Source organism: Didymosphaeria variabile (assembly GCF_027946475.1).
Source record: "Didymosphaeria variabile strain IMI 356815 chromosome Unknown scaffold_3, whole genome shotgun sequence".
Lineage (NCBI taxonomy): Eukaryota > Fungi > Ascomycota > Dothideomycetes > Pleosporales > Didymosphaeriaceae > Didymosphaeria > Didymosphaeria variabile.
In genome coordinates this window covers 193573-214213 of record NW_026611622.1, presented here as the reverse complement: position 1 = coordinate 214213, position 20641 = coordinate 193573, and the positions used below count along the sequence as shown (strand labels likewise).

At 51.6% G+C, this 20641-nt stretch overlaps 7 protein-coding genes across 7 annotated transcripts; 4 read left to right on the top strand and 3 right to left on the bottom strand.

Moving 5' to 3' along the window:
• Positions 1–6395: 6395 nt before the first annotated feature.
• Positions 6396–7577, top strand: N0V89_003430 (uncharacterized protein; the record flags this gene model as incomplete). Its single annotated transcript, XM_056212232.1, has 4 exons — positions 6396–6767; positions 6884–6978; positions 7127–7427; positions 7476–7577. 4 exons carry the CDS (start codon positions 6396–6398, stop codon positions 7575–7577), a joined length of 870 nt encoding a protein of 289 aa, XP_056072540.1.
• Positions 7578–7959: 382 nt separating this feature from the next.
• Positions 7960–9162, bottom strand: N0V89_003429 (uncharacterized protein; the record flags this gene model as incomplete). Its single annotated transcript, XM_056212231.1, has 2 exons — positions 7960–9061; positions 9119–9162. The coding sequence occupies 2 exons, from the start codon at positions 9160–9162 to the stop codon at positions 7960–7962; spliced, it is 1146 nt and encodes a 381-aa protein (XP_056072539.1).
• Positions 9163–10196: 1034 nt separating this feature from the next.
• On the bottom strand, positions 10197–10974 carry N0V89_003428 (uncharacterized protein; the record flags this gene model as incomplete). The annotated part of the gene is made up of 2 exons (XM_056212230.1): positions 10197–10438; positions 10488–10974. The coding sequence occupies 2 exons, from the start codon at positions 10972–10974 to the stop codon at positions 10197–10199; spliced, it is 729 nt and encodes a 242-aa protein (XP_056072538.1).
• Positions 10975–14128: 3154 nt separating this feature from the next.
• N0V89_003427 (uncharacterized protein) lies at positions 14129–14596 on the top strand (the record flags this gene model as incomplete). Its single annotated transcript, XM_056212229.1, has 2 exons — positions 14129–14224; positions 14276–14596. 2 exons carry the CDS (start codon positions 14129–14131, stop codon positions 14594–14596), a joined length of 417 nt encoding a protein of 138 aa, XP_056072537.1.
• Positions 14597–15308: 712 nt separating this feature from the next.
• SEC61 (translocon subunit) lies at positions 15309–16877 on the bottom strand (the record flags this gene model as incomplete). Its single annotated transcript, XM_056212228.1, has 3 exons — positions 15309–15705; positions 15752–16775; positions 16868–16877. The coding sequence occupies 3 exons, from the start codon at positions 16875–16877 to the stop codon at positions 15309–15311; spliced, it is 1431 nt and encodes a 476-aa protein (XP_056072536.1).
• A 1044-nt stretch (positions 16878–17921) lies between these two features.
• On the top strand, positions 17922–18920 carry N0V89_003425 (uncharacterized protein; the record flags this gene model as incomplete). Its single annotated transcript, XM_056212227.1, has 3 exons — positions 17922–18123; positions 18173–18415; positions 18466–18920. The coding sequence occupies 3 exons, from the start codon at positions 17922–17924 to the stop codon at positions 18918–18920; spliced, it is 900 nt and encodes a 299-aa protein (XP_056072535.1).
• Positions 18921–19295: 375 nt separating this feature from the next.
• N0V89_003424 (uncharacterized protein) lies at positions 19296–20596 on the top strand (the record flags this gene model as incomplete). The annotated part of the gene is made up of 2 exons (XM_056212226.1): positions 19296–19385; positions 19436–20596. The coding sequence occupies 2 exons, from the start codon at positions 19296–19298 to the stop codon at positions 20594–20596; spliced, it is 1251 nt and encodes a 416-aa protein (XP_056072534.1).
• Between the last annotated feature and the right edge of the window lie 45 nt (positions 20597–20641).

Below are 20641 nucleotides of genomic sequence, written 5' to 3'. Positions count from 1 at the left end.
ACGCACTTATACGCAATACGCGGAATTCGCCCAATAGAGTCAGCGTGTTATACGAATCCCGAATCCTCGGGTTGGTGATGATCGCCGATTCAAGCCCACGTATCGAAAGTCCTACACTGCAATACCGCGCGTGATTCGTTGCCTCGTCCTGATTGGTTCAGATAGATTGCCCACGGAGCGGTGCATTCCGCACGTGTGTAGAGTCCCGGGCGGGATTCAGGCTCAGGTGTGGGTTCGACAGTGATCGACCAAACATTACTGGAACACCAGGCCGGCGACAAGTTTGTCTTCTGAGCGGCCCGAGAGTGTATCGGGCCCGGGCCGATGTACGAGGTGGACGAAAGTAAGGGGATGTTCCTTGTACGCCTGTCTCAAATACTGCCTTCAACCGTCACCCCTGTTGTTGCATGTGAACTGCCTATCACAGGAATGTAGCCCCGCAGCTAGCCCGCATGCAGAAGATATCCTGTAGCGCACAAATGTACGTGAGTCATGATGCAGATAGGAGGTGTTACTCAACTTCTGTCCCGAAACACGATGATACCGTGGATGTGGTGCAGAAGCGCAATGTGTAACCTTACCATGGGAGCTACGGAAGCCGAGCTGCACGATATTCGTTTGTGCATCGAAGTGGGTCGCCGTTTCTGATCGACCGGGATGAAAGGCGGGGTGCGGGAAGGGCACGGTGCCAGGTACCGGCCGCTGGAACTGAAGGACGATGACAAAGGCATACAGTGACATGCTCAACATTCCGACATGAGAATGTAAACTTTAAACGCTCGTAAACATTCGGAAAATCCGGACGCGTTGATGCATCAAAAAGGCAGCCTATGCAACCGAACCAACAGCAGCAACCCACCAATGTCGAACGGGAAGCTGACAATCACACATGCGGCACAGGGCGTCTGACCTACTGTTTGGTCAGACCTGCCTGCTCGGCTTTTCCTCGATGTATGATTACACTGCGCTCAGCTCCGGCTTTTCTGCTTGGATGTCGCATGTTTTGCCTTTTCGTACATGATAAGAGCTGCTACATCAAAAGCAAATCATCTGACGGCACGCGTCGGGATCTGACAGGCTGAGAGACAAGAGCTGAGCCTGTTTGCAGCGTGTCGCAAGATGGAACCGTATCGCCGGTCATTGGAGATTGCCTTCTTGCCTAATCGCTTCCGCCAATAGAAGGTGTGAGCGGCAGTTGCATAATTTGCAGACCCGAGAGCCATGTGCTTGGTTGATAGGAGTCTCGTTGTATACGATTTCCGTGCCGTACGAGGCTGAACCATTCGATTCGCGGGTAACAGGGGTCGTCCCCAACGAATGACGACGGTCTAAAATACGAGGCTTCAGCCCAATGAGCAACGATCGTCAATCACAAAATGGAACTCGAGAGCCAATCGAATAATGACATGCAGGCACCCCATTCCGGCGCGTCGACAGCATGAGTCGGCAGCATGCATGCAGGGCGATGATGATGAGCCATGGTGTTACGGTATGGTTACCGTGGTTGCCATCAATTGCCTAACAAGCGGTCAGAAAGCAGGGGCTGGGAGAGGTACAGGAGGACTGTCTCACTAGTTCGGAGCATAGCAAAGCGGGTTGGAACTCGATGAGAGTGTCTTACAGATGGAAGGATACCAGAGCCCAGGAGGCTCAACGATGGGTGTCTACTATCGAAGTAGTGTAGATTTGGAAAGTGTTACTCATGCTTGAGCTACGATGCCAACCTTAGTACTTTGGCACCTAATTGAATCCGCATTTGCAAAAGTGATCGAGAACGATTCGTATCAATATCATGGCTATGAATAAGTTCGCTAGCTTGTCCTAGCTCCATAGCTGCTATCAATGTAGAGTGTTAAGTAATGTATGTTTATCATTGTGTAAGACCAAGGAACTTTCGCATAAGATGTTGAAAAAAAGAGCTTGAATCAACATGAGATCTCTCTGGAAAGAGATTGAGGATGTACACAAGGGTTTCCGCAAACATTTGTAGTATTACGTCGCTCGAATATAGCCGAAGTACTCTGGCTCCGACGATGAGGCAAAGGTTGATCCGGGAAGTCTGTCGGACGTCCAGCTGTCGATAGATCCCCCATAGAGAGAAGCGGTGTTGCAGAGGCTGGAAAAGGGTATGCTCTGTCGTTCCTGGCAGCACCACGAGAGCAGCAACCTGAGTGTTCATGATAGTCCCGAGACTTGGCAAAATCTCTATCTAATGGCGAGAATGGATGACTTCTGGGGGAGCGTTGTATCTTTCGTGTGTTATAGAGATCCGATGTTGCATTGATCTGTGTAGTCTCGATGATGTGATTGCTTTCAGAAGCAGATGATTGAGATGGGTTGTGAGTCGCTTGCATGGAACCTTGAACGCCAGTTGACAATGAAGTGTTATCTTGGGAGAACCACAATCGCTCGGACCATTCGTCTAACGTGTCGTTATCCAAATTCGGTATCCCTTCTTCTGCGAGGACGTTCCGATACATGTTCCGCTCCATGGGATTGTTTTTTGCATAGCTCAGCATCCATTCATCAGACATTCGTCGACTCATATCAGATCCTATATCAGGGGGTCCCAAGCTTGTTTGACGTAGGCGCTGGACTTCGACTTCTTGCTCCGCAAGTTTTGTCAAGAGTGCGCTATATTGCTCAAATAGCTCTTGAGAGAGAACACGATGTACAGATGCTTCAACATGATTCATACGTTTCCCAAATTCCTGTTCTAATAGTTTCGACTGTTTCGGGCGCAATGAGTCAAACTCTTTCCTAAGCCTGTCTAGCTCTGCCACCGCCAACTTGTATTGATCTTCAGTCTGTAAATTCAATTTCGGTTCAATAGCAGTCATATTTAAAGGCGCAGTTACATTTTCTGGCTCACGTGATCTCAGTGGCAGCATCTGCAGCGGAGGTGGCGGAGGAGGAGCGTTATGTACCAGGACAGTGTTTTCTCCTAGAAGGACTGGATCGGGTGGCGGGGGTGGATGCGAAGCCATTCTGGCATCATGAGTCGATAAACTTGGTGCCATGAGGGCAAGTAACTCCGGGAGCTGATACTGATACAGCATCCCTTCTTTCTGCATGAACCTCCATTCCGATCCTCCGAGAGTTCGTTCGGCTTCGAAATACTGATCCTCAATTGAACCTAGTCGGTCTCTCTCATATTCGACTCTTCCATATGCTTCCGGAACAGACGGTGGAAACGCTCCTGCGTTGGAGTTGTAGACATCGCGCAACGCGTTCAACAACTGTCCCTCAACATTTCCAGTCACTATTCGTTGCAACCGCACGGCTTCTGCGGCTGATCTTGTCTTCGACCGCTCGACAAGCAGATCCTGTCTTGATCGTGACACATCCTCTTGAGCAAGCGTAATATCGTGTAATGTTGTCAGAGGTGATTTGACGACATTCTCCGCAGTACTTCTCGAAAGCTCAACATCTAGGCCATATTCGAGCGCTTCGATGTCGTCGGTAGAGCTGTAAGACGAGTCGGTCGGAGAGCCCTGTGCTTGCATAGCACAGGTCGTGACGCATGAGTACGAGCGCAGAAACAGGAGTGGTCATCGTTTTCTTGCTGGGAAACTGATGGGTAACTGTCTGGCTGCGCCTTGCGAAAATGTTGAAGAGCTCGGATGTTGGTGTACAGCTCGGGATCCGCACTGGCTGCAAGGATGCCAACGTCTCGTATACGTGGGTAAATACAACAGGTGCCACTATCAGGGCTGCATACGCCTCGAGAATAGATGATTCGGACGACAGGGACCGATGCATCCGAAGATGGTTGAGAGGCTGAAGCGAGCTAGACACGCCTCAAGTATAAAAAGCCTTAGGGGTATGTGGCATCCGGGGATTAGGCTTATCGGTGGCCTGTTTGTGCTCATTCTCCGTGGGATGATGGCGTGGCCTATTTCCAGGGGGTTGGTTGCGGCACGAAGCGTACTTACCCTAGGCAGCCCGCATTCCGTCCCATGCAGCCCCGAAGCTTGGCGCAAGGGATGGTCAGCCACATGCGCAAGCAACCGAGGTCACGCTCCACAGTTTCATGCAGACCTCTGCAGACCTCTGCATGCTCCACGCACTAATGTGGGCAAGATGTCGAGCCATGCCACCACTACCATGACCATCCACACACCCTCAGACTGCTCCATCAATATGGCAATATTTGCAGAGCCTCATCGCTTAGCGGAAATCGCGGTAGCCTTTACTTATAGATACCACTTGCAACCAGAGTGAATACAGACCGTCGACAACATGGCGGAAAACACTCCATCGATCTGGAGTTGGGATCCCAACCGCCAGGATCATTACTATGTTACAGCAGACTCTTCCGGTTAGTTCAAACCTTGTAACGACGCTGATTCTTCTCGAGTGAACTAACATTCCACAGGCAATTATACCTACCATTATGCAAAGGACCAGGTTCAAGCCGTTGACTCGTATGAATGTCCCAAGATGCGCAAGTCACATGATTAATGGTTCCAAGACACCATCGCTTTGATTCCGTGAACTCCTTGACAGTGCCAGAACCAGGTATGTGTAATATATATCAGACCCGATAGTAACTGACAAATGGGCTCACAGAACCCCGGAGTGTAAGGACGAATCCAGACTTCATCCAAGGAACACCTGAACAAGGAGAGCATGAAAGGCTAGACCCCAGTAAGTCGTCACGAACCGGGTTCGAATGGAGGTGCTTACTTACTTAGGTTATCGGATGAGAACCGGCCCTGAAGCGTATAGCTTTTTCAAGCTCGGCAAGGTTAGACTCTTTAGTCTGGGGCCTATCCAAGTGTGCCGTTGCTAACGTTGGTGGTGTCGCTGCAGGTGTTCTCCATGCTTCATGTCCAAGCAGCCAGTGCAAATGAGCTGTTGCCAATCAGCGATAACATTTCGCTCGTGAAGTACGGAGAGAGAGCCTTCTCTCAAATTCGAAGATTTGTAATTGTCGAAGTTCGAAAGGGTTTCGTCTATGCATGGTGAGATATTTCCTAAAGTAAATTACCTCCAATTGCCTCCCACATGCTGAGGCGCAAATTCAGCCCTATATCCACGTATACCAAGAGAGGCACCCTCAAAAACGGCTGCATACCATCTCAGCACTCCATAGTCTATTTAGCCGGGACGACTCCGACCTTCTTCACAGGCGAACAAGAGCGTGGTCTTGTGAAAGAATCCATCTGCGTCAATCCAAACCCAAATGATTATAGCGTTCGAATGGACCCAGCGTCGCGATTGCACTACGGGAAAGCGTACCTAGTCGAGATGAACGTGAAAGTTAAAGACATAGGGGACGTCGACCCTGGATATCTCAGCCTCCTTCTTCAATACTACAGAGAGGAGAATATGATCGAGTCTCAAGGCCAGACGCCTGCCTACACGTTGTCTTCTGGAGCTCAGCCTCAGCACTCAACTTACCAAACTCATCCACGGCACTCGACATCTTATCCAGCTCAGAATCAGCAGTCGCCATCTTACCAGACTCAGGCTTATTCAGCGCAACCTTATCAGACTCAGTCTTACCCGGCTCAACCGCACCAAAGCCAAAATTATTCAAATTCTCAATACCGCCATTATTAGCTTTCATTACTCATACGTTGATCAAATTGCGAGTTCATTCTTCCCATCTTACAATACGTTTCGCTGCTAGTTTCATACTCGATCTCTTTCGGTCGGCGCGCCGCGTTAGGCAATAATGAGGATCTTTCATTTACCATACAAATTGGAAGTTGGGAATAGGATGGTACCGGATTCGCTCTCGCAGCAGAACATGTCAAAATGCACGATGAGCAAAGGCCTGCATATATCTGGTCGGGAAGTGTAGAATGATGGAGATGGAAGAGGGGCTAGATGAGTTCCGAGGCTAATCTTTGGTTGGTGCGCGTCATCACGGTCGCTTCCTCTTTCGAACTAGTACATCAACCACGACGGTTCCCACAGTATCAGCTGAATCTTTTGCGTAACTACCATAATCGTGATGATTGGTGTATAGAGTATTGGGATATACAGCAAACACTTTTCAGATTGGGATACTGCAATAATTTGTCACCCATGCTGCTGCATGTATAAAGACTACCTAAGGCCCACACCATGGAGGCCTGGAACATGTTAAGTCTTCGCTCCTGCGATCCAGATTAGTCCATCTTGTAGTTTGTTCCATACAACGACGAAGGGCGAGATGGCGCCCTATAAAGGTTGGTCATTGGTCGACGCTGCTGCACGCTTGATACGTCATTGGTCACGCTAGTCACAACTACACGTGAACAGCCCAAAAGAAATCATCTTACACGTACAGAAGTACACTTTTCTCTCCCTGATGCTTTACAGAGTACTGGGCTTCTGTACTCAAGCTTATCCTGTCAGAGGCTACTCATTAGCCATCTCTCCACCCTTTTCATATTCCCATCATGGGTCCCATGGTGAACTCAACCGTCCCCAAGAATTCCTCACAAAGAAATACCCGTGGATCTAGAAACCACGATCCAGAGGCCCAAAGCACTACGCCCATTCTCACCAGCACAAACACAAACACAGACAGTTCCACGATCCAACACTCAGATTCGACGCCCGAAGAGCAGGAACACGAGCGCAAACGCAACACCTACTCTGGGTTACCAGGCTGGCTGGATTTCTTCTGGGGCGGCGTATATGCCCCTGGCGCTTCGACACATGACCCAATTGAGATCCTCCTCAACACGGAGGACGAAGAAGAAAGAGATAGACTGACGGAGCTCTGGAGAGATAACAGATTGAACGAGCTGAGCTTCGTCGGCGTTGTCGTACGTTGCTTCCAGCCTTAGACCTTTCCGCGGCTCGTCTGTGTCTTGAGCTCGTTGTACTTATTCGTCCCCGTAATTCTAGCTCTTCCATATAAAAAGCTAACTCATCACTGCAGGCAGCCCTGCTAGCCGGCGTACTAACCTCGACCGGATCATGGCCCGCCATTCTCCCCAATGGCAAGATATCCCCCTGGCCTGTGCGAACGACCTGGTAAGAACACTCCTAGGTCACCGCTGCCCAGCAATTGTGACTCGATTCCTACAGCAACAGTGTCTGTATCTGGGCTCGCGACGGTTTCGACGTACACCTCTTTACCGTCCGCAAAGCCCGCACCTACATACTGACTGGCTTCTCACAGGTACTGCGGCATCGTCCTCTCCGTATTCGCCATCCTGAGCGCAGCAGACCAGACCGTCCGCCTTTACCGCCTGTCGTCACACCGCGACGGCCGCATACAGATTCGAGAGCTCTTATCCAAGTCCAAGGGAAAGCCGCGTAACGGGCGTCTAAGACCAAGCATGGCGCAATTGTATACATGGCAGATGCCGGTGATGTTTTTGACCACTGCAGCTATATGTATGATTGTGGGGCTGTTCTTGCACGTGTGGTCTGCGATACGGCGGCTCGATCACGAGCATTGGTGGAGCGACGATGGAAAGGTATGTCCCCATTATCACCCATGCCGACATTTTCGCTAATAAGAATAGGTTGCGGTCGCCTTCTCTGTTGTAGGTGGCCTTTCAATAGTGTTGTTCTTTGCTGGGCAAGTTACTCTGTACGTGCCGTCAAATGTTACTGGGAATGAATGAGGTCACAATATATATGTACACCTTTGTGAGTTCTCAACCGTTAGAATTATGAATCAATCTATTCTAGACTTCATTATCGTTTCCGCAAAAACCCGTGAGACCAAACTGGTGGCCCGCAGTATGGACCTGCTTTCGCAGCGGCTATATCCGGCTGAGGTGTGTTCAATGATGCCAAAAGAAGACCTACACAAGCTCTGTATCCAAGCCACCATCAATGCAATGCTCGGTCGCCAAAACGGCTCAAGTCCAAGCTCGTTCAGTCGGATCTGAGAAAACATTCGAACCGTCTTTTCCACGCCCAAATGCAACCCTTATCCTCGCGCACTAGCCTCAAACGCCTACCACTTGCCCAGACTTCTGCTTCTGCAACCTCACAGGAGCTTTATTTCGGACCCGGGTGGACTCTCGTATTGTACTGATGTCTGATGGCCGTCTCGGACCTTCCGGGAAAGAAGTTGGCGATGAGCTTGTAAGGCAGCGAAGGGGTCGTTTCCCGTATACATCCTAGCGCCTGAGTGTCTTGTTCCGTCCACCTAGCTCCATTCCGCGGTAATGGAGAGTTGTACTCCTCCACAGACATGAACCGTGTAGGCCAACTTGTCTTGTTAAGCGCCTTCCTCAACTCCTTCTTATCCTCTGAGGAGAGACCGAGAGAATTCATGAGTTTGGTGCGGATCGGAGTCAGGGATGGTTGTGGCTGTGGCTTCTTTGGGGACGCCTTCGGCGTGCTGTTGGATGGGACGGTCTTCCTCGCAGTTGGGAGGTTGCGAGGGATCTGAGCGGCTGGCTCTGTGTCTTCTGCGTATTCTGAGCCGTCGTCGTCGAGGTCTATCTGCATGCGTTGCTCCGTCATCTCTTCGTCTTCCTCATTCTCGATATGTTTGAGTTCCGCACTCGATCGAAGCTTCCGCTCCTTCGACATGCGTGTTCGTATCGCTGACGCTGATCGGAAAGGGAGACGCTGGGCCTGGATCTGCGTAGGTGTGAGGCCTTCGTGCATCGCGTTCCAGACTATATCGCGGTCTGCTTGGTCCCAATCCTTGCGACTATCTGTGCAAGGCGGAGTAGAGCCCGCTCGTGACGCGCTTGATGTGACCTCGATTAGCCGTTTCGTGAAAGGCGTCGGAGCTGACCGTGTGCCAGATGGAACGGATGATATGGCTTTCGACGATGCAGGCTCAGCGTTAAAGTCCGAATGCCCTTCGGTCTGGCCCTCGACCGACTCAACTGGTAAGCCTATTTGAAGTATGTCGATCATAAGCTGGCACTCCTCGACGGTGCGACCCTCGAAGAAGAGTTGAGCAATGTCCTCGGTCTTCACTTCGTGTTTTGACAACACTATAAGCGCGTCTTGATCTTCAGGAGCCCACGATGCACCAGGTTCTAGCTGGAAGCTCGCGCTTTCCATCGCTCGTAGGTGGAGTGGCCAGCCGTTCTGGTCAAGAGTGGTCCTCAGACTCCATCGCATCTCTTGCGAGAGATATCTGATCAGTTGTCAGCTCTAAATATCGCAAGGTGAGGGTCTGTGTATGTTCACTTACTCGAGACGTCCGACGAGGAATTCGTGGAATCCTCTGATATTCATCCGGAGCGTATGGCAAGGTACGTTTAGTTGAGTTTCATTCGTAGGGAAGCCGTAAGGTGCGTGCATTGGAGCCGCCGCGGGATTGAATGCCATTCTAGACGAAGGTCGAAAGTTCGTGGCCATTGCTGTATGCATTGCTATACCAGGGTTCGGTTGCGCTCAACTTATGGCTGTAAAAGTTCCGACTAGGGGTTTTTCAACGCGAGACGTGTTGTTGTTGTTATGGTGGTCGCAAGCCCCAGGTGAAAGCCTTTGTTGAGCGCGTTGTTGCTGGGGTCGTGAACTGCCGACCGCGAAAGCCTTTGTTCAACTTATTGTTGTCGCGACTGTGAGCTACCAGAGGGAGCCTTTGTTTACATGACGACATTGCCATAATGAGAGACGCGGTCGCGACGCGACGCGACTTGTTGAGGTGAAGGTAAAGGTGGAGAGCCTTCACTTGGGAATGGTAGGGTTGAAAAAAGATTCAATATTCTCTTTAAACAAAAAACTTAAGGTGAAGTCGTCTTCCTCCCATAGGATCCATCTATATCGTAGGTATCTGTCGCCGTCAGCGCCTGTTGCGGCAAGAGAGCGTGCGGGTTTACTCAAAAGCGTGCTGGGATCTGGGTAGCACTTACCTACAGGTGTCCCTCCAGGCAGCAATTAGCACGTAACTTTAGGCAACCCTCGTGGATGCTCCTGCTGTGTGTACGAGTGGTAAGACTGGTGCCCTCAAAACGATGATTAGGTGCAGACATTGATGCCCGCGTTGGAGAAACATGAGCCCATGTTAAAAGAATGCACAAGAGAAGTCAGAAAAAGAATCAGCGAGACCAATGTCGGTAACAATGTTTCTTATTAGACGTATCTATACACACAAGCGTTACGCAAGGGGGAAGGAGCTAGCTTGCCTAGCAACTTCCATAACCACCGTAGTGATTTACCTTTCTCCTGCACCAAACGCTAAAGCCTGATACATATGACTGACTCCTTCTATTTACAACACCGTCCGGCACCTTCTAGATTCGTATGGCTTGCTACGGTGCAGGTATTTACAAGATGCAGCCGACAATGCCACCGACGAGGCCGAGAGCACCACCGACGAGACCGGTGAGGAGACCAGAGACGAGGGAGCCAACGCCGGCAAGGACGTTGGTAAGGATGCCAGCAACACCGCCAAGAAGACCGAAGACAATCTTGAGCAGGTCAACGATGACGACGTTGAGGATGGCGAGCAGGTTGATGATAACGGCGAGAAGGGCAAAGACAATAGGGCCGAGGAGCTCGAAGATGGCTACAGATGGTCAGTGACTAGACATGGGTACAGGTGGATGTGGACTTACTGATCTTCAAGGTGGAGAGCACACTGTTGAGGGTGAGGAGGATCTCCATGAGGAGCTCGACAACGACGCTGACGATCTCATCCTTGACGGAGCCGGTGATGGTGGTGATATCGGTGAGGAGGACGGTGATGTCGCCAACAAGGGTGGTGAGGAGCTGGACGATGATGGTGACCTCCGACTTGACAAGGGTGATGATCTTAAGCTTCTCGGCCTTCTCGGTCACACCGTGCACGCTCGACATGGTGGAGTTGATGATGGTAGTGTGCTTCTTGACCTCGACGAGGGTGGACTGGATCTTCGAGCAGACAACATCGTCGGTACGGCGGCCAAGAGCCTCGACCTCAACGAGGGGCTGCTTGACGTTGATGTCCTTGACGGCAGGGAGCTCCGGGACGGCAGGGAGCTCCGGGACGGCGGCAGTAGGAGCGGCGGAAGAGACCGCGAAGAGGGAAGAAAGGGCGACAAGGCCGAAGTTGATGAAACGCATCTTGATAGTTGGGTATTAGATTAGAAGATTAAGTAAAGAGTGTAGTAAGTGGGATGAAAGAGTGTGAGTTGTCTGAACGATTGACTGAGTGAGGATGCTGATGATGATGGCAACACTGCGGTACAGGCGTGTCTTAAATACCTCCTCCATCATATGCTCACCATCATCAACGATGATAGACAACGTTCAACCACATTAGGACCCTTCATCAAACTTAGCGTCTATCACAACCGTCGAGCTCACGCTACGCTTGTCGTGCATGTGGCTATTGAGGGCCGTGCACATGAAGCTTTCCAAAAGAGACCTCAAAAATCGGTAAAGGAGAACCATCTCTCGCCGATCACAAGACCAATTGAGGTGCGGATGGCTCGGAAATAATGGCACACCTTGCGGTTTGAAGCTGTAGATCGGCGCCCCACAGCTGACACCTGCACCAATTCGGCGAAATCCACGAAAATAGTCGATCCTCATTTTCATAACCCCACACTATGGCTCAGGGTTTAAACACAACGTTGACAGGCGGTTACATACTTGCGGCACGGTACCTGTCAGACAAAGAATGCGCTGACTTACGCGCGATTTAATGTGCTTACTGCGGCTCTGCGGCGCAGCGGCTCTTCGTCATATTATCTGCTTTTTCCCCTGATGAATCCGTTCATTGAGATGCGCCCAAGAAAAGGAGAAGCTGATCTTCAGCGGTGTACACTCTTTCAAACGTGTTGGATCTCGATCATAATCTCTTTGCGATTATCTTGACCGGAACTTCCCACCTGAGAGTTGTTTGTGACGTATGGGAGCGGCCGTGCCTAGGACTGACTCAAGGTCGTCTATCCACAGTCGAAGATGCCAAGATGGAAGACTTCCTCGGAGCGCTGAAACGTAAGCTGGAAGCCTGATAGAATTCGATAACTTCTCTCGAAGGCGATCAGAATTCGCGTTGACAGCGAGCGAGCTGTGGACCTTCGACGTCAATGGCCGGGCGTGATGTAGGCTTGTGCTGGAAGGCGGACTCCTTGGGAGAGTACCCTGAAACAACCGTTCATCACCATAGCGACTATTGAAGTATGTTTGAACAGATACCAGCGTCGCAGAACCTCTTCGACCACACCTCACCACTCTTTCAGGTTCTTTGCATCGCTAAAGGTGGTGCTTGAGTTAGCAGTCACTGGCCGGCATTTCTTTCGTGTGGTCCTACGCACTATGCAACACAAGCTGTTTACGAAAGTCAGCATTTCGACCTCGGGCTCATAGAGGTTCACATGCCGAGGGAACCATGAGCGTTATCTTCCTCTCCAAACGCAGAGAAATTGCAGACGACAATATCGGTCTTGGCAAGCGCAGTCAAGCCAAACGGACTCATCGCCGGAGACGTTCGGATAATCGTGCGCAGACCTTCTTCCTCTCATCCTCCATGGCTCTCCCCATCTACTCGCAGATCACCCGATTCCAGCCACCTTACCCATGAGTCAATGGGCAGAAACTACACGTGTGAACTTGAACTTAAGCCTCAGATCGTCGTTTCAACGGGGGGCGCCGCGGGCCCAAGCGTGTGGCTGTTTACTGACTCTCAAGGTTGTTACTCCAGCCCTGTCGCCAAATGTTGCCAAATCCACAATTACGCCGTTATAGCGCCGCGCATCTGGTCCCTGATTCTGACGACTATTGTCGAGAGAACTCGAATGCAGAAGACGAGAGAACAAAGCGCCCGTCGTTTTAAATGAATACTGGAAGCTTGGACTCGCCCCAGAACGGGCGAGTAGGCCGATGAGGTCGCATACCGCAGCTAAGTGGCGCAGGAACAGAGAGTCAATGTGGTTCAAATGTCGTCCAGCTGCCACGCAGAGGTGCACTCAGTTTCGAGGATTCTCAGCTCTGTACGCGCGTCATCAAGTGGAACCCTTGGTCTCCTTCGTACGGGCCTCATTGTTGTTGAGTGACACCATTTGTTTGCGCAGTGTGGAGCAATCGTCAGAGAATAAACTGAACGTGATCCATGGGCGTGTCTGCGGTAACAGAAATCAAGAGAGACAGTTACTACAATCTATTCGCAGAAGTGCCATCGCCTCTCTGTCTGTTAACACGCCGAGTCTTCAGCTGAACATTATGTCGACAACCGGCCGTGCAGGGTAGAACCGCCATAACCCCTTAAAAGTCGTGAATGTTCGGATGAACGGAAGTAAGCCATGGCCCTACTGGCGTTGTACTGACTGGGTGCCCATTACAGCGCTGACAGCTGACTGTTTGTAAAGCTTAGTTTTAAGCGCGGCAAAGAAGACCGTTTGAGCTTGCAATGCTTCGGTCTTGCGGTCTCTACTCGTACACACATCGCTTCAACTGATGGCTCGGTATTTTCGAAGAGACCATGAGAACCTTCCCTTATTGGATTGCATCATTGCCATTCCAAATTTGGGAAGCTTTTAGCTTGTCGGAGGTCAACGAACAAAAATAAACTCAGGCCTTCTCTCTTCTTCTAAAGAAGTCAGACTTTCTCTAGGAAAACTTGTCTGTATATTCAGATGATTATGACACGCCGGGCCAGATTGGGTTTCGACGTCTTTTTTCTGTCTTCATGTTCGGACACATGGGTGGCTGTTGTCCATCTCCAATTTCCTCCATTGATCAAGCTTGACCAGACATTGTAACACAGCTTGAAACATCTTGTAGGATCAGGAAAACGAGCTGTTCAAGTGCGCATGCGCCCCTGTCGAAATCGATGTCGAAACCTGGACATGCAGTCATCGTACTGCCGTAGGCTATTACGTGGCTGTCAGTGTCGTTAGTGCTGCGGCGAATACCATCTAAGTGATAGAGAAAAGATCTCGAATACCACAGGTGTTGGGATGAAAGCCGGGTAGCTGCATCTCTCCGCGTGGACCTTCCACATTCGATTAGTCATTCACGTGTCTGCCGCGTGCGCCTTCCCCAGCCCGCCTATCGTCCTATCTGCATTGCGGACCGCCGCCATTGAACTCACAAAGCCACCCGTCCCCACAGCCATGGCTCGCATATCTTCCAGACGCTGTTCACGCTGCGTCTTCCCAAGCCTCCTTCCTCCGCCACCTTGAATATCTAACGTGCAAATTCAATCATTCTACGGCGACCCCCACCACACGAGCATCCCAACAACCTCAAGATGTCAATCCAAGTCACCCGCATGACAGAAGAAGACATCGACGGCGCAATAGACACAATCCAACAAGCCTTCGCCGACGACCCATACAACAACTGGATCTACCCCGACCGCTCGAAAGTACGTTTCCCCTCCCTCCCCGCCACCCGTCCAAGAACTAACAAACCCCAGATCGACCTAACCCGCAACCGCGCCTCCTCACCCTCCGCTGCCGCTGGGGCATCCGCCACGGCCTCTTCCACGTCGCGCGCTCCTCCTCCGCCCCCTCCAAAATCCTCGGCTGCGCAATGTGGCTCCCGCCGCACCCCCTTCCGCCCCGCAATCCTGGTCCCTCTACCTCTCCTTCTGGACCCTCTGGTTCGACCAGATAAAAATGAACCTGTACTACGGCCGCGGCGGCCTTTCCACGCGGCGCTACTGGATCTGGAAGGAGCGGCAGGCGGAGGCGCAGAAGGAGCTGTGGACGAGCGAGAAGGGGTATTATTTTTGTAATATTGTTACTGTGCTGCCTGAGGCGCAGGGACGGGGTGTGGGGAGGGCGTTGATGGAGGAGGTGCTGGGGATGGCGGATAGAGAGGGTGTGCCGTGCTATTTGGAGAGTAGTAGGAAGGTGCCGAATGCGGCGATATATGAGAGATTTGGGTTTCGCTTGGTGAGGGAGATGCCGTGTCAGGATCCGGAAACACCAGGGGAGGACGGAAGAGTCATGCTTTATTGTATGGTGAGGGACCCGAAGCCGGAGGAGGGTGGGAAAGCGATTGGAGTGGATGGAGGGAAAGTGAATAGAGCAGAAGGCTTGAAAGCTGGTGATGTGAAAGCAATACCATAAACATGTTCTTGGGATGGAGCAAGGGTTGCTAAGCAACATCTAGCTGTTGATATCGCAATAACATAGTGTGGCTGTCCTTCACGCACAGAGCGAATGCCCAACAGTTGTAGTGTAGTACCAAAATATGTTGTGACGCGATCAGACAATTGAAGTGTATGCAAATTCCCATTGAGGTATCTAACTTTTGACCTACTCAGACAAACCAGATAGAACCGTTTCAAGCACGCGATGCTCGATTTCCCACTTCATTCATATTTTACAACGGCGATGCTTCTCTGGCATCTCCGTATCAACAACCCTTTCAGTCCCGACCCCAGATCCATGCTTAAGAAACAAACCACCCTTATCTTCCTCTTTCTCTGAATTAGAGATTATCTAGCCCATAACCATACCCTTGAGGCCAGCCATGTCGCCCTCCTTGGCGGCAATTTCAAAGTATCCGTAAATGATGGTGACAGCCAAGAGAATACCAGTTCCGCTGCCCAAAGCACCGAGGAGATCGCTGCCGACGGAGAGAGCACCGATGCAAGCACCACCGAAGGCGGCGGCAGTGGGGATGACGCGCTTGAGCTCCTTGTACATAGACTCCTCACGGTGACCAGCCATCACAAGACCTTGTTCCTTGAGCTGCTTGGCAACATCGCGGGGTGAAGATCCGGAGACCTCGATCCAGGTCTTGGAGAAGACGGCGCAGGCGACGAGCATGTAGACGATGAAGACGGCGGTCTTGAGCGGGTCGGACAGAGCCTCGGAGATGCTGAGAGGGGGAGACCTGGGTTTGTTAGATACCATAAATTGCAATTGCGCGCAAGACTTACATGTAGTAGGCAACACCGGAGGTAGCGAAAAGCTGAGCTGAGCCCTCACGAGGCTCCCAGACACCGAGAAGACGGACAAGGAGGTTGTCGGAGAAGCGAGAGTACAGCATCTGGCTGATCAAGAAGACGTTGGAGGACAGAGCGGACTGCAGCATGATGGGCATGTTGGAGGTGTAGAACAGGCGGACAGGGTATGAGCCACGGACACCACGCTGGCGGGCAGACTTGACGGGGATCTCAACGCGGAAACCCTGGAGGTAGATGACGGCGCCGAAGACTACGACGGTGGCAATCAAGTTCATGACGTTTGGCAGGTTCTGGCGGTAGAAAGCCTCGCGAAGAGCGACGGTCTTATTGGGCCAGGTGAAGAGAAGGTGGACGAGCGCAATAATGGCACCCTCGAACTCGGGGCCACGACCGGTGTTGATGGTGGTGGGAGAGAAAGCTTTCCACATGATGGACTCGCAGATGTTGGTGGCAATGAAGAGCGAGATACCGCTGCCGAGACCATAACCCTTCTGGAGGAGTTCATCAAGGAGAATGACGATAAGACCGGCGATCATTAGCTGCACAACAAGGAGCACGCAGATACCGGCACCGAGGTCGGAGGGCTGTCCGTAAAGACCAGAGATGACGAAGACGACAGACTGGCCGAAAGAGAGGAGGATAGCGAGGAGCTTCTGGGCGGTTTGGTAGAGCTCGCGGTCCGACTTGAGATCGAGGTTGACATCAATGAGGTGGGTTCCGGCGAGGAGCTGGAAGACCATGCCCGACGAGATGATCGGCGTGATACCCAACTCCATCAGCGTTCCTCTGTTACTGGCCATCATCATACGCAGCCAGTATAGCGGATCCGAGTTGTCTGACGACACAATTCCGTAGAGCGGCATCTGGCTCATGACCAGGAAGACGAGGAGCGTCAGACCCGTCCATACTATGCGGTTGTTGAAGGGGACCTTGCTTTCCGGCAGCTGAATCTCAGGGACGAGAGGCACAAAAGGCTTGACAAGATCGAGGAACCGTACTACATGGCATCAATTGTTAGCTAGGACCCTTGAATATTATGGAGGGGGCGCGCGACCGCGCTGCAATTGAGTGAGAGGGGGTAGCACGTACGGCCGCTCATGATTGCGGTTTGCTGAGCCCGAGAAGAGACAAAAGAGACAATTCGAGATCCAGAAGAGAAGGGGTGCGGGTTTAATGGGGTTGGGGATGGGAGGGGCCGCGGGAGCTCTCTCTCACAAGGCCACGGTTGTGGAAATTCGGACGCCAAGCTTCCAGGCTTAGTCACGGCAAGAGCTCCTGAGCGGACTCTCATCTCTCACACGACCGAGGACACGCTGGCCTCCGAATTGCGAATCATCGAGAAGGTTCCCACAGTCATCCATACTTGATAAGTACACATATGCACCGTGGATTTGCTCAACTGTATGCGCTGGAGTCGCATCGGTGGACGTTCCTAAGTGTGCAACCATATACCCTCCGGATGAGAAATGTATGCGCTTGATGAGCACAAGTGTACACCATCGACGATAGGCGCTGTACGCTCTTGAAGAGCAAAGGTTATATATGACTTACCCCAGGCTTTGAACTCTGCCCTAGCGCTGCAGTTTGCCTTAGACCTTGATGCCTGCACTCTTCGCGTCGCAATCTACCAAAATGTTCGTCATATAGACCCCACCTATTTCCAGGCCAATGAGGCGTCATCGTATACGTCGCGCACATGTCTGGGCATAGACACTCTCTCCCCTCGATGATACCTCATGGTGTTTGGAGATCTGTCGACCGCTGATTGGCTCTCCCCGCGAATGCGAACTTAGCGCCGATCCGCAGGGCTCAGGGACTACCAATGCGAAAGGAACGCCATGCAAGTTACACTTGACGATTGACACCAATTTCGCATTTTAGCTTCCTTGCATAGTCGCAAGCCTGTCTGTAATTGGGTAACTAAGCGATTGCGAGGCCAGAGATGAGAATGCGAATGTACATGACGAGGGCGTAAGGCCGTAACGATGGGTTTAGAGGGCTGTGAACATGTATATCTAGCTATCATCTACCCACCGTGAAGCATCCTGATAAACAAATAAAATTACTACCACTACAGTTCTACTTCACAGTCGCACCTTCCTTTACAAATCCTTTCAAACACCACCGAAGACCTCAAGACATAATGGACCATCTAACTGATCTTCTGGCTCGCAAAAACCCTCCCAAGTCAGCCGGGTTCGACTGGCAGATGTACCGCTACATCCCCTCCCTCGCCGGCGCCATAATCGGCATGATCATATTCTTCACGCTCACACTTCTGCTCCTGTGGCAATGGTTGCGAACGCGAAACCACTTACTCCTCTTCGTCATCGTTGGTGCAACATGTAAGCCAGAGTCCTGCTACTCCTAAACACAAATCTCTGACAGCCTCAGGCGAAGTAGGCGGGTACGCAGCACGAACGGGTTCGCACTTCGACAACGAAGCATGGGGCCCCTTCATCGCACAAGGCACTCTCCTCCTCGTCGGGCCCCTCTTCTTCGCAGCTACCATCTACATGATGCTCGGACGCACAATAGTCCTGGCCGGCGGCGAAGACGTGTCGCTCATCAAGCCGAGATGGTACACACGCGTCTTCGTCGGAGCAGATATCTTCACACTGGTGCTTCAAGGATTCGGTACGTGCTCCAGAACACTGAACGCGTATCGATGCTAAAGATGTTTGAAGGTGCTTCCATCATGGGTACTATGAAGCTCAATCTCGCGCTTGCGGGCGAGAAAATCGTTATCGCCGGCCTTGCTCTCCAAGTTGCGACCTTCGTCTTCTTTCTCATTGCAGCTATCGACTTCCAAATCCGCATGGAGCGCAAAGCTGCCGTCCCATCCTCCCACGGCACGGCTGCGAGCACCGACTGGAGGAAGATTCTGTGGATATTATACAGCGTCAGCTCGCTGGTGCTCTTCCGTTGCATATTCAGACTGATTGAGTATGCGATGGGTAATGCGGCATATTTGATTGCGCATGAGTGGACACTGTACGTGTTCGATACTGTGCCGATGTTCTTAACGGTGGTGATATTGCTGGTGTTGCAGCCAACGAAGTATGTAGCGAAGGAGTATAGGAAAGGGTCTGGGGGTGATTTGGGGGATGAGTCGCAGCTTGAGAATGGGGAGGCCAAATAGGGTGACGGTGAACATTGATCGCAAGCATTACCCTTTTTGGAAAAGCACGGAATGGGGGCCGACCTTTCTTTATATTGTACTGGCTTGGGCATCATGGCCTGAGTCGAGCATTTTTGTTATACCCTTTTTACTGTAAGTCAAGTTTCTGTACCGCGGCGGTGGTTCTTGAGTAGAGGTTCATAGATAGGCGCCAATGTCATCGCGTCATGAAGGCTGAAGCTAAGCTGCTTAGGGATCGCTAAGCCCTAAGCCTTGTGTCTCAACGCTCTCCCGTTGTTTGTCTGCTCTTTACGCAATGCAGAACCACTTCCATGGGTAGACATTACACAGGCCCGGTTATTAAATGACCCACATTGTCAGTGTTGAGACCCCACTATGCCGCGACGTAGTGCTGGCTTCGTAGCGAAGCGACCACACAAGAAGTCAAGAGTAGGCTGCTTTACCTGTAAGAAGAAGAAAGTGAAGGTAACTCCATAGGCCTCTGCTTCGGGGGAATAGCGCTCATCACTTGATAGTGCGACGAAGGACAACCCTCCTGCGCGTACTGCACCCTGAGAAAGCTGGAATGCGTATACCCACTAGATGTTCAGAGCGAAACCACACCATCGTCAGACACTTCCCCAAACTTCGAAGATGAGCTGTTCGACGAGCTTTTCGACTTCAACGAGCCCATAGAGACGCCAATGTGGCTCATGCCAGCTGTCAATACATCTTCTGGCCAACTCAACACCAGCGAACTAAAGTATCTGCACCACTACATGACTAACGTCTGGTCATCGATGAGCCTTCAGAAAAGCGACCAAGTCGCCATTATCAACCGCGACTGGGTTCCCCGATCCTGCATCGCCTCAGAGCACATGCTCTATTCCATCCTTAGCATCTCAGCCATGCACCTGCACGGGCACTCATCTCAGAAGAACCCAGAAGATCAGACTCTGTCACTAGCATACCGCCAACGCGCCTTCTCCTCATACAACAAACAACTCGCTAATATCACCACGGAAAACTACGAATCCCTCCTCATCACCTCAATGTGGATGATGATCATGGTGTCTCCTCCAACCCTTCCCTGCACCGACGAAACATGTCTATCATGGGCGTCTTCGATGTTTACCATGATGCAAGGGCTGCGTATCCTTGCATCACTGAGATGGGCCTCCGGCATAGAAAACCTAACTATCTACCCGCTCTTCCGCAGGGAGCTAAAGAAGCTACCTCCGCCCCCAATGCTGACGCCCCTGCCAGATTGGTTCTTTTACAGCGGCAAACGGCAAGATGCGGAATGGCACCACCCAAACTCCCCAAACGATACTTATTCCGAGCCTACACCTTCGTCCTCACGCTCGTCATCCGCTTCAGCCTCGGGTTCGCCAAAAAGCGCAGGCGTCCACATCGACACCTCGAAACTCGCCCACCGCCCGCAGCAGCTCATGAATGCCGGCACCTCCCCACATGCGCCCAAGTCGTGGAAAGCAAAGTCGGACACGTGGGAAATTCCTGCCCCGGCCTTCCTCCCACCACCCCTCATGGCCCTCCTCCAGCGCCTCGTCGGTACGTACTGCCGCTCCCTAACTCAGTCCTTCTATCCTCATCTCTTCCTGAAGCTTCCATCCCTCAGCCAACAGTCAAGAAAACCACTCCTACTTATACCCCACCTCCTGAAGAGTATACACTGACTTTGTTTTCCGTCTTAGACCCCACCCACTCCGGCCCCTCGACTT